This window comes from Triturus cristatus, chromosome 3_1, assembly GCF_964204655.1.
Source record: "Triturus cristatus chromosome 3_1, aTriCri1.1, whole genome shotgun sequence".
Taxonomy (NCBI): domain Eukaryota; kingdom Metazoa; phylum Chordata; class Amphibia; order Caudata; family Salamandridae; genus Triturus; species Triturus cristatus.
In genome coordinates this window covers 1,168,215,500-1,168,227,966 of record NC_140583.1, presented here as the reverse complement: position 1 = coordinate 1,168,227,966, position 12,467 = coordinate 1,168,215,500, and the positions used below count along the sequence as shown (strand labels likewise).

Genomic DNA, 12,467 nt, shown 5'->3' with positions numbered 1-12,467 from the left:
TTCACATTACCTGAGTGCAGAATTTTAAGAATATGGCACCCTACCTTAAAGGTAGAGCGATTCACAGTACCTTTTGAGGCCTAGAGCTGTGGTTCTTCCCTGCTCGGTGCAGTAGGCTCAGAGGCGGCTGTGAGGGCACGCATGGCAGCTCTTACCCCTTTCTGGCCTGTTATGTTCTGCGGTGCCATTCTGGACAGTGAAGTGCAGGAGCTAGAAGAGAAAGGCACTAAGGGAAACCAAACAAGGGGAGAGCGCCAAACAAAGCTCCAAAGCCACAGAGGTTTCCCAGAGATCCGAAGAAGCATCAGGGAGTTGCAGATCCAAAGAGCTGGGCTTTCCCATGTTCAGGAGAAGTGTCCCTAGAGAAGTATCCCTGTGTCCTTGTTTCCACAAGACGCTGAGAGAGGCTATGCTTGATCAGTTTATTCCACAATAGCAAGCTCAGTAGCTTGTAGCTCGTAGCAGTATAGCAGGAGGGGAGGGCAGCGTTTCTCAACAGTCAGCAGCAGCATGTGAGAGGTGTCTAATGAGCCAGGTGAGCCCACATCAGGCTTGGCTCATGGCGGCGACAGGGCTCTTAGCCTGCCGCATTCCACTCTCCCTTTACGATAAGCAGCTTCTCTATAAACAAATAACAACAGCGGAAGCAGAGCTCTCGGCTTACCGCGTTCAGCTCTTCCGTTTCAGCAGCGAAGTCCCGTTGAGCGTATGCCAGTAACAAGGCTCCCAGCTCGCCCTGTTGGACTTTCCACTCTGCGAAACGGCGGCGTTCTTCCAAGCGGAGACTGGGGACGCAACCGCCCAGCAGACCGCGTGCAAGGTGCGGAGTTCACAGGACAGCCCTCCCGCAGGTAAGCGGACCCATACGGGTGTGTACAGCGGTGCAGCGGAGTGGCCGAGCGGCGAGCACTCAGGGTGCTGCTCTCGGCGGTGGCATCAATCCACCATCTTCATTTCCCTCCCATTTGAAAGGACTTAAGCAAATCAAAGGAGTGAAATGTGTTCTTCAGGTGCGTAACAAACTCACAAATATAATTGCCCATTCCTAGTGGGATAATATGACTGAGAGTTGAAGGAAAAAATTATATCTATAAAGATACAGAAAAAAGGTAACTGAAAAACACTTTTATAAGAAGCTGCTGCACCATTTACAGAGTAAAGAATACAACTGGAACCAGAGAGCAATCTAAAGGGCATAAGGATGATGGCTCAAATGTAATGCATTTGAAGATATTGAGGACGTGGACGAACAATTGCCTACAATTAACTAGAAAAAGAACAGTGCTCCTCTTTTTGTAATGGAGTCCTTAAAATAATATCAAAAGCACTAGCCCTTAAAATAGTAGGGCATTTTAACAGAAAACTGTTAGTATGAAGGTAGACAGTACTCACCAGTTGTTGACCTGCAGCAAGGTAAGGTTGGTCTGCCCAGCTATCTGTCGCTTTTCATCCTCTGTTGGGTAAGGGTGCTGAAAAAAACATATAACACGATAAAGTTGCATCAGTTACAGGGTCTTGATCAGTCAAGTGTCTTTATTGTGGTTCAAATATTTCAGAGGTTTGAAGGTTGCTGCGGCACTGACCTCTTGCAATTTGAATGGAGAGCCTCTGAAATATATGATTGGTCTAACGTTCGGACAGTTCCAAAGTAATAAAAATAACATTTTGTGAAATAAAGAGGTACATAAATATAAGATTGTGGTGTACAATGTGCCACTTACTGATTATTTTGGTTGTTTCTATGTTTTCGTCACTAAACGCTTCCCATCCTTCCTAGCACATTCTCTCTACTCTCATTTCTCTTTTCCTTCTGCTTGACTCATTTCTTGTGTTATAAGTTGGTGTTCACCTGTGCGTATATTACAGCACTTAAAAGGGGTTCCTAGATGCACTGAGTGCAATATGATTATTTAATAATCAGTCATATGGCCAGGTCGCTTTTTTACCCTGTTTAAATGTTATCAGTACATTTAGACAATCTTCGTAACTGAAAGATAAAGTTGTTATATTTTCAAAAATTGACAATTTAATTTGTAATCATATTAGTGTAGCTCTGTATACCTTTCGACCTCTCAGTGGTAAGACTGGTACCATGAGGTAGAACTTTGTTCCCCCACAAGGGACAGAAAACTGGGTGCTCTCCTGAACAGGGCAACAGGGTTGTGTTCCCCGTAATATACCTGTGCATGGACCTTTCATGTGAAGTGTGGAAATGTGGAAGCACACATTCATTTCCAAGCCTGGTGCCAAAAAACAAACCGCGTTAGTGCCTCCATGCTGTCATTTGACACTCAAGAAACTCCATGGCTCAAAACTTCTCTGAGATGCTAGGTACTTTAGGAACGCGTTGCTGGTGGATCATGCATAACTGAACTCTTGTTGCATAGCCACATTTCTCACTCTGGCATACACATGCAAGGGATCACGCATGCAGACATTAATGCATACACTAAGGGGCGCAACTAGACCCGACTTACGGGGGGGGGGCTAACTCTTCAGACAGTTGGGTGGAACAAGCATTTCAAGCACTGTAGGCAGAGATATCTTTATAGCCAATATGAGGGGGAAAAGTGCCAAACTTCAGTTTAAATGTATTAAACAAACACAATCTTTTTATGAGTGACAGAAAGGAGTTTGTATTTATCCCCAGATTCCAATTTTAGGCTCAGTTGTTTGGGGGTGCGCATACTACTTGCTGAGGCCATATTGTTCATGGGTGTTGTTTGATCCTTTTACTGCATAGGGATATTTTGATTTGTGACATTTGTTTTGCTGTGGTTAGATATCATCCATTATTTGACGTTTAGGTATTGTCTAATTGAGTATGAGTCAAAGTCAGATGAGTTTACATGATTAAGTATGATTTAATTATTATCTGCTTAACAGTTCCACTTGAAATTAAAGGAGCCAATTGGGTGCAATATAGAGCTAAGGTAAAATGTTTAAAGGGGGTAAGGATGTTTGGTACATTCGTTGTGAATTAATGGAGCTGACATGAAGGGAGAAGTGAGATGATGATCTGTCTAATAGTTAAGATATAATCTGCTTCAGTTATGCGCCCTGCACTCTGATGTTGTCAAGTCTCTGTAGAAGCTTGAGATGGTGAACAGTATCAAAGGCAGGGGAGAGTTCAAGTAATAGGCATGTCCGTACTCCAGTTTCATTCCACTGTTGTTTTAAAATCATCTCATGGAAATCACTGCTGCTTCTGTGTCTTAGTTATACTAGAATCTGTTTTGGTAATCTTAAAGCAGTTTCTTTTTTTAATGTAGATATATGCTTTGAGTAAAATCTTTCAATTTTTCTATCGTTTTGAATAAAAAGAGTCTGCTATTGACCTGCAATTTGAAGGTTCTTTTGGCTCAAAGCCTGTTTGATTTATGGAGGGTTTTATGCTCCTTTGGGAAAATACCTATATTCAATGAGTTGTAGACTCATTTTGGAATGGCTGCATAGCTAATCCTTGTCATGGGTCTACAGGCCATTCTGCTGGCCCACAGGCATTTGCAACATTGATGAAGTCTTGATGAGATTAAAGGCAAGTGACTGTAGGTGTTTTCTGTTTTGTTATCTGGTAAACTACTGAGCTTCTGGAATTATGGTGGAGCAGGAGGAATGGATGCAAGAAGAAGAAAATTGTTGAATGAGATGTAATGCATGTTTGCCATCCAAACAGCAAGTGACAACGCTGAGGAGACCTCCAGCTGTACTGCCAAGGAATCGGGTTGTTCCAAGGTACTACCACTTCAGGTATTATAGCTGGTGGACCCTTTTCCCCTGAAATCGTCTAGCGGAGCTGTTGTTTGTAACCGTGAGGCCTCTCATCAAGTCTGAAGGCCCCTAACCAGCTCTCTACATTCAAATCTTCTGCTTTGTAGTAAAGCTCCAGAAAATTGGGCCGATCTCCCTTTAGCAAGGCAGCCACTAGGTCACAGGGAGTGTTACATTTACTGCTCCACACAGCTTTCCTTGCTACCAAATCATCGTTCTTGTGAAGAAAAGAAACCAAAACATCCAAGCTACTCACCATTTAGAGAGTGAGGAGCAGCTATTCCTGCATGTGTGCACTGTGTAGAGATGGGTAATGATCGGAAATAATATATATTTATGTCAATAATTATACATTGAGACACAAATATGTACTTGTTTAGTATCCACAAATTAGCATATTTATAGGAGTCAAGTAAACATATATGTAGTGAAAAGACCGTAGGATAAACCATATTAATTTAGGGTAAACATAATATTGCCTGAACAGGCTGTTGGACTGAGAATGTTCCCTGCAGGGTGTACAGTCATGTTGTTAAGTTCTGGGTACTTGACTGTGACTCACTTATATCCCAGTTTTTTATTTTAGCTCTAGGCTCACGCTAATGTAACATTTGCAGAGGCCTACCCTGTACCTCACACAAATTAAGTCCTGCAACTGTCCTGTGACCTGATAGGGTGCACCAATCGTGCTCTCATTTTTCTGGCGGTGGACTACCACCTCTGTCATGGGTTTAGCATGTACAGCAGTGGTGGCAGCATCCCATCTTTGTGAATTCACAGTCGTGATCAGACCTATTTATGTAGCCAGCCCCACTTGTCAGTGCCAGACTGAGCACCGAAACTCACCCTGGCAAACTGCTCGGCCGGCCCCCCTGGCGAGTGAGTTGGGTGCGGCTAAGCTGTTTGCTAGGGCCGGCTTCGGCCAATTTTGTTACAGGGAGCCGATATTGCTGGCCCCGGTAACAGAAATGGGCCCCCAGAGGCCCAAAACTGGCCCCCACCCTGGCAGCCCACCGGGGAAACGCACGGTGCCCGCTGCGGCCAGTACGGGCCTGCCACTTGTGTAAACCTCTGCGTCAATGTGTAACCTAAATCCTAGTACTAACATACAAGTGGATCGTGTGGGTTCGTGGCTTGTGTAGTACATGCAGTATGTGCGTTAGAGAGCCAGAGTAATGGATGTTAGTAGGTCCCATTTTGGGAGTCTCTAACCTGCTCCTGTGCACAACATGTAGGTGAGATTGTTTGCACAGACTGTGGAAGAGTATTGCTGTCATATTTGAAAATGGAGGGAGGCAACACAGCTCCTTTAAATTTCAGTTAAGCAGCTCCTGCTGAGTGGAGCTGCTGATTAGTTTTCCTGTGGTACTGCCATTTGGTAGATGTTCAGGGTGGGACTCTCATCTTTTTTGTACAGGGGGAGAGAGATCTTTTGGGTGAAGCCAGCCTTTTGACTTCATCCTGATCACTGTTAAATGTGGCTGGTGAAAGCCAGTTGCAGAAACGTCATGCCTCTTTGGGCCTTATTGTGAGTATTCCAGGCTGGAGACTACACTGCTGTGAAGATCACCACTCCACACAAAGGCTCTGACTGGATAATAGCCTAGAGAGAACACTAAACAGAAGAACCACTGCAAACCTGCTTTGAGATTGCAGACAGGGGGTAATATGTACAACAAAATGGTGGAGTGCGGTGTTATGCCACAATTGGTAATGCCGTCCTCCGACATTCTGGAAATGCAAGGATGCACCATATTTACAATATCAGGGCAAACCCCTGCCTTTCCTCTGGTGCTTGCATTACATTTAGCTGCCTAGCAGCAATGCAGGAACCCTTGCAGCATAGTGCAGCGCTGCATGAGTTGCAGGGAAAGATTGTTCATGTGCAGGTAGGTGTTCCTTCCTGCACATACACACTCAATAATGGTGATTTGTAACTTCTATGTGTGATGCAGAATGCAGCACAGGTAGAAGTTGCAACTCGTTATTTTCTAATGATTGTTTATGTGCAGGAACTGCCACATTCCTGCATATGAACAATCACTAATGGTGATTTTCTCTTTCTATGTGTGCTGCAGAATGCAGCACACACGGAAACAACGAAAACGAGGAGAAATTAGTAATTTCTCCTTGCTGCAACAGTTTAAGACCAGGTTTTCACTGGTCTTATTTTTGCTTTGCCCCTTATTTACGCCACCCTTGTAAATAGGGGGTAGCATCAAAAAGCAATGGGTGTTGTGGTGGAATGCCCACTGCAACACCCCTTGCCTGACCCTTACGCGCTAAATGCTGCGTGAAAGGGGCATTATATAAAAGGAAGCGCTAAACCATGTTCAGTAGCTTAACGCCTCCTTGTAAACACGCCAAAGGGGTTAATGCCACCAGAATGTCAAAAAAGTGACGCTCTAGTGGCGATAAGCCCTTGTAAAAATGCTGCAGAGAATCCACATTCTTTACCTGCTTTGATTGCATAAAAGTGGGAGCTACTTACTTCTTTGTGGCTACAGTTCAAAGGAAGTATTCTGCAGCATACTTTGAGGTCTACAATACAATAACCAGACCTGTGTGTCTGTGTGAAAGCCAGCTTCCCAGAGAAGAGGGTACATCAAATGGAGTCTTTACTTGATGGAAGAGCTATACCACTGGCCTGAAGCACCTGGAAGCTAGCCTGCCTGCTGAGAGAGTGAAAGAGCTAGTCAAGCCACAGGAGGTGAGACAGTATAGGTAGTCCAAGAAACTAAACTTCCAGACCCTAGTGTGGAAGATCTATCAGGAGAAAGAAGGCTACAGAAAGCGATCTGCAAGTCCAAAGAGGGTGGGTGCAGTCTCTCCAGAAGTATGGTTCCAAGAGCGATTCACAGGCAGGCAGGCAATCTTGCAATAGGAACAATCACGGTTGACCTCACTGCTTAAATCAAGAGCTGTGCCCAAAGTGAATGTAACCAACGAAACTCAAAGCTGTTACTGTGGCTTACGTCGCCACAGAAGTAACAAATTATGTTCATGGTGAAAGTGACCATCATAGCCAAGACTTGTGCACATGACGGTCACCGCAGCATTATGTACAAAGTGCATCCTGTGGCTGTTAGCGTGCTGCTTTGACACACTTGTAAGTGGTGGCCCATCTGCTGCCCAGTGACCCAGAAGCAGGTCTGATGCCTGCCATTAGCCCTCACTGACTTCCATTACCTGCATTCGCCGAAGGACACACAGCTGCAGTTCTACCTGCCTCATCCAGCTCCACCCTACCCAGACTGAGGGCACCTGCAACCCTGCTGTATCATTCTAGAAGTGGGTGAGATTTGAGACACAAGATGCTGAAACACATAGAGACCTGCGTTGTTTTGAAGCTGTATCTAGGAGACTGTACTGAACTGAGCACACCCATAATTGAACTGGGGTACCTGCACCAGAGCCTTGAGTAATGTCTCACAAAACTCACCTAACATGGACTTGCCTAGCCTTACAAGAGGAGGGTCACATGTGAAAGAGAGAAGAGGAAAACAGTAAAAACTGTATCACAAGGTGCAGTAGCCTAAGTGCATTGCATGTTACTGTACCTACAGCAGTACACTGTTTCAAGCGTGTCTATTAAAGTAGGTGCCTTATTCAAGTAAAACATTGGGTTGGACTAACAGCTATTGCTCTGCTTGGTGATTTGAGTTTTCATACCCCTACACTACCTCCTTGAAAAGCATATGACTGCTCCAGAGTGCTACCACTGAGAGTCAAATGCTGAAGGAGTTGCATGTGGCCCAGTTTCTGAAGTCAAATTAATACAGACTCTGGTCCCCATGACTGAGGCCTGATTGCCCGTGCTTGTCCCATGCCCCATGAACTGGATTGGAAACATGCCTGCTGCCAGAAAGGTTATATACCAACTATGCACTGTATGCCACCTAAGTCTATATAGTCAGTGTCATTCACATAATACTTAGTTTTCAATGGGAGTAAAGGTCACAATGGGTGCAGGTAGGAGCAGTGCAAGAGGTACTAAAGGCTTTGAAGGAAAATAATTAAATAAAGATGTTTGAATAAAACTAATACTTTTTCCGAAACCACAAGTTTTGGATAGTCACCTTTGCTCCACAACACATGACATAACTCTAATGCTATTTTTGAAGCGTTAATGTGCGTAAGCTAATGTATAGTGCTATGATCTGAGTTTTGTAAGCACCATATTGAATGTGTTTCAATGTTTATGAGATGTACTTTTTAGGTCTGGCTAACTTCATACCTTGTGTGATCAGCAGAAAAAGCTTAATGAAACGCAACCTTCAGAGAGACTTTGGTTCTTCCCACATGTTTACCTAGATTACAGCATTTGATTAGGCAGAACTAGTGTGGTAGAGCTGAGAAGAGTGCAGTGCTTGTTGTATTTCTATAGACTCATGAGTGATGTTCCCTCACCTAACACAGCCAACCCATTAAAATGCAATAATATGGCATGTGATAGTATTGGCTAAGAATATTACTCTGTGAGACAACAGCAGTATAACTGGTGGAAGTATTGGTAAATAGAGCTTTCCAACAAAGGATGTCCCCCATTCAAAATGGTTTCTATATCCTGCGTGGTGAAGAAGCAGCATCTGAGCTGGTTTGCGTTTTCTTCCCTATTTGCATTTGTGACATTCAAAACAAAAATGTTTGTTTTGCCCAACCTTTCTTGCACTCCAGAAGTGCTGCTTACTGCAGCCCTTAGCCTGTGGTCTTGTGTCAAAACAGCCTAATGCCAGTCCCTCTTCCCACACCAACTTACAACCTCACTTCATTCTCCTCAATTTCACTGGCTCCACCATGGACTCCTCACATCTCACACACATCAGCCGTAGCCTCGGCACTCTCTCCCCTCCAATATCAGCTCCTGCAGAACGCTAAGCAGCTCAACAGGTCACAGATGTTGGTCTACACCCTGGCTTCAGAAGGAGCAAAATCAGCATCTCTGGCCACAGATGACTCCCCCACCTTTTTTCACAGTGACTGTTATGAAGGCCAGTGGGGCTCAGTGCAAGGCCAACAAGTATCTACTGATCTGTAAATTCTTTGCCCATCTGCACCACAACCTCAGCCTGAAGTACCAGTCAACTCCCACACCAGATCACAGCCACAGTTGCAATGCCTAATCCTTAGCCTGTTGTGCTGCTCCCCGTCCTGATACTTTTGCCTGCGTTCACCAATCCATTTTGGCTGATCCCCACAGCCTTAGACTGATCCAAGCTCCCACACCAGCCCCCACAGTCCCAGCTCAATCTCCTTTCCTGTACCATCCCACAGTCTTAATAAACTCTGCCCTCTTGTATTACACCTGTATTTATGGATGGAACTGTGTAAGCATCTAGTACTACAGGAAGGACAGATATTTTGTGACTGCTTTTGTAGACATGTGCATGTTAACAAGAGTTTGGTAGTTTATTGTGTGCTGTGTTACAGGTGTGGTCTGGAAGTGCTGAGTGACGGTGAGTGGCGTAAGTGCAAGGTGAGCAGTGTGAGTGCAGAGTGAAAGGAATGCCTGTGTAAATACAGGGTGAGAGGTGTGAGTGCAGGGTGAGTGGTGTGCCCGTGTAAGAACTCAAGCTTGTTATTGTGAGTGGATGGTGAGAGTAAAACGTGAGCCCTTGTGAGCGGAAGATGACTTGTGAACCTGTGTGAATGTAGTGTGAGCTGTGTGAATGCAGAATGATGTATCACTAGACACTCAAAGACACTCAAAGTATTTCTCCTTATCTTTGGCAGTTGGTGAGTGGGGATTCAGGTGTAATTTGAACTATGGTTATCAAAGCTGTTCCTGCAACAAAATGTCAGCCTTTTGGACATAGCTAAAGTTACTTTTCTAGCGATGGGAGAGTCATTGAAGGCCAGACCCAGATACTGAGGTCAGGCTCTGGAAAAATTCCTCTTGGAAATTTGGCCCATGACTTCTTGTGGATTGTGCCACCCTCGTCGTTATATTAGTCACAATGGCACTTCCCATTCATCTAGTGGCTAAATTGTGCGAGTTGAAACCTGGAATCAAACACTGCTTATTTGCTAGACAAAATCTATTTTACTCTAGCCAATTACCTTAAAGTCTTCCATCATCCTTTTTAAGAGTACCTTAAAAACCCTCAATTTATCATGTGCCCTCTACAAATACTTCACTTTTAAATGCTTTACTAGAATTCAATGTTGCTCCATATTTTCTAAAAATCTTAGTGGGCTCACATCACAACTTGTCTCTTGGTTCACTACTAGCTAGGGCCACTGGAAGTATGCGGAAGAGGAGGACCAAATTATGCAGCAGTGTTGACTAAATTATGCGTCAAGAAAAGGCAAATTATGCAGCGTAATGTGATAGTATTACATCATGATTTTGTAATTTTTCATCTGAAAGATTTTATCTTTGTTAATGCCAATTTAACAACTAAATGCAGCATTAAGTAACTGAAATTTGACCATTCAACCTTTGCAAAGGGCCTTCCAGAGCACAGGTACACGTATCACCATGTTTTAGTAAATTTGTGTCCGTTTGGGCTAAAAACAAATTATTTTGTCAAATCTACAGATTATGAAGAAGACAAATGACTATGTGGCAAATGCAACAAATTCAATATTATTTGAAAAATGCTTGGATCACATAATTCCAGTGGTCCTGCTTATAGCATTGTCAACTCAGGCATGAATGTTTCAAAGTTTACATTTGGAAATTGTGAATTCTGATAAATGTCAGTCAACGCAAAAATGTATTTTAGTGTACTTAAGTGAAATGTTTCCAAGTTAAAGAAATATACTTTTTGAAATGTGAGACTTTGACAGATTTTTAAATGATGAATTATAGTAGAGGGCTCAGTTCCTGCTTGTGAGCTAAAGAGGCAAACCAGGCCAATGCCTGGACACTTTTTATATTAATGTGGTGCATGGCTTCATTTGTTTTGTAAATTAAATCCTTGTTCCCACTCTGGCTGGAGCTGCCCATAGCAAGAATGGGGACAGCAGGGTAAGTAGCAATTGAAATACACAAAGACCCATGAAAGGTTCAATGGTCATTTGAGGACCTGTGAAGTACTTTGGATGAGGCCGAGTCTAAGTCGTCAGCCCTGCCCAGCCCCAACCCAGGACAGTTTAAGAAATGCCAATGCACTCCACAGCCCGACCTACAGCAGACAAAAGCCCTTTCAGCTTATTGGGCATTGCGCACCTGCATACACTAGTGTCATCTCCTCTGGAAAGGTAACTCACAGTTCATGGTGAATTTGGGGGTGGGGCTCTAAAACAAGTCACCTACTGATGCTTAGGAATATAACCTCAACCTGTACAACTGGGTTGCCATAAGAAGCCTCTAGAAAAGGCAGGCACACTTTGAACAGAGGAGCCCTGGATGTTTCCCTCGCTTACTGTAGTGCAATAAAAATGGTGGTTTCCAGGACTCTTGAATAGAGGCTTCTAGGTACAAGCTCACCCTGTTGCTAATCCATGTCCAGCTGGCACCGACAGAGAATGTAGATAAGAAGACTATCAGTGTCAACCATCACAAACAGGAATGCTACAACTAAGGGGTGGTTCTAACATTGTACCAACTTACAGGCTCTCATGTGCCTTTCCTATCACAGTGAGTCTGCAATTGGAGAATCAGGTACCTTTATTAGTTTAAAGGCAGTGATGAAAATAATCTATTCGGGGGACTGAGTTGCTCAGGGGAGGCTTAGTCACTGATCTTCAATTCTTTTCAGGCCATTTGTAGAGCACACAGCTACCTCCGGAGAGGTGTCTCGGCATTAACGACCAAACCAAAGGGAGGAGGAAAGAGAGCCAGTTACTTAGCGCTTAGATCTGTGTCAAAGAGGAAGATTTTAAGCTTGCTTCTGAAAGCTGATTCCATGGCAACGCAGTGAAGTGTGAGAGGCAGTGCATTCCACAGTTTAGAAGCCAAACAGGTAAAGGAGCGACCACTGCGTCTGGCTTTACAAATAAGAGGAGCATAGAGAAGTTTTAAACTGTTAGATCTCAAGGCTCTGGACTGGAAGTAAGGTTGCAGTCTCTTCATCAGATATGGAGCGACCTTGAGATTAAAGGCTCTGAAAACTAAAGTAAGAGCTTTAAATTGAATTCTCTTAATCACGGGAGCCAGTGAAAATGACATAAATTAGAGAAAATTGAAAGATGGGAGGGAATGTTCAAAATGAAGCTGGCAGCCGAATTTTGAATGAATTGAAGCTATTGCAAAAGTAAAGCAAGAAGGCCCAGATATAGACAATTAGCATGGTCCAATTTAGCTTTGACCAGCATGTGGACAACTGTTTTTCGTGAGTCCTTGGGTATGAGGTGGAACATTCTTCTAAATGGATCTCAGGGTGTCAAAATAAGAATCAGAGAGAGATCTGACTTGGGGTTCAAAAGTAAGTTGAGAAACAAATTTAACCCCCAAGTTTGGAGTCAAGTTCGGAGGAGCTGCTGCCTCAGATGGCCACCACAAGCTAGCATGCGGGACAAGCTTAGTACCAAAAAACACAAACCTCCGATCTTCAACTCTTAGATACCCCTCAAGCCTTGGCCATCCATGAGTGACCCTCCAAAGTAGAAGCTCTTGGAGGGGAAACACAATGGGTGTGCTGTAAGATCCGTGCATTAGCTCCTACAGAATCTTTCTAACTAAAATTCCAGACTGGAACACTCATGCATATGTAGGCAAACTCTGGCACCCTGACCACTTCCTTGATCAA

The 12,467-nt window shown here is 43.9% G+C and overlaps 1 protein-coding gene across 15 annotated transcripts in view; it reads right to left on the bottom strand.

Moving 5' to 3' along the window:
• Window positions 1-12,467, bottom strand: part of PKNOX2 (PBX/knotted 1 homeobox 2) — a 3,737,380-nt gene that overhangs the window by 201,588 nt on the left and 3,523,325 nt on the right. For all 15 annotated transcript variants that reach the window (XM_085646078.1, XM_085646083.1, XM_085646080.1 and 12 more), the window contains one exon: window positions 1,393-1,469. In XM_085646078.1, the coding sequence (XP_085502204.1) occupies window positions 1,393-1,469 (77 nt within the window). The remainder of the gene's footprint in view (window positions 1-1,392; window positions 1,470-12,467) is intronic.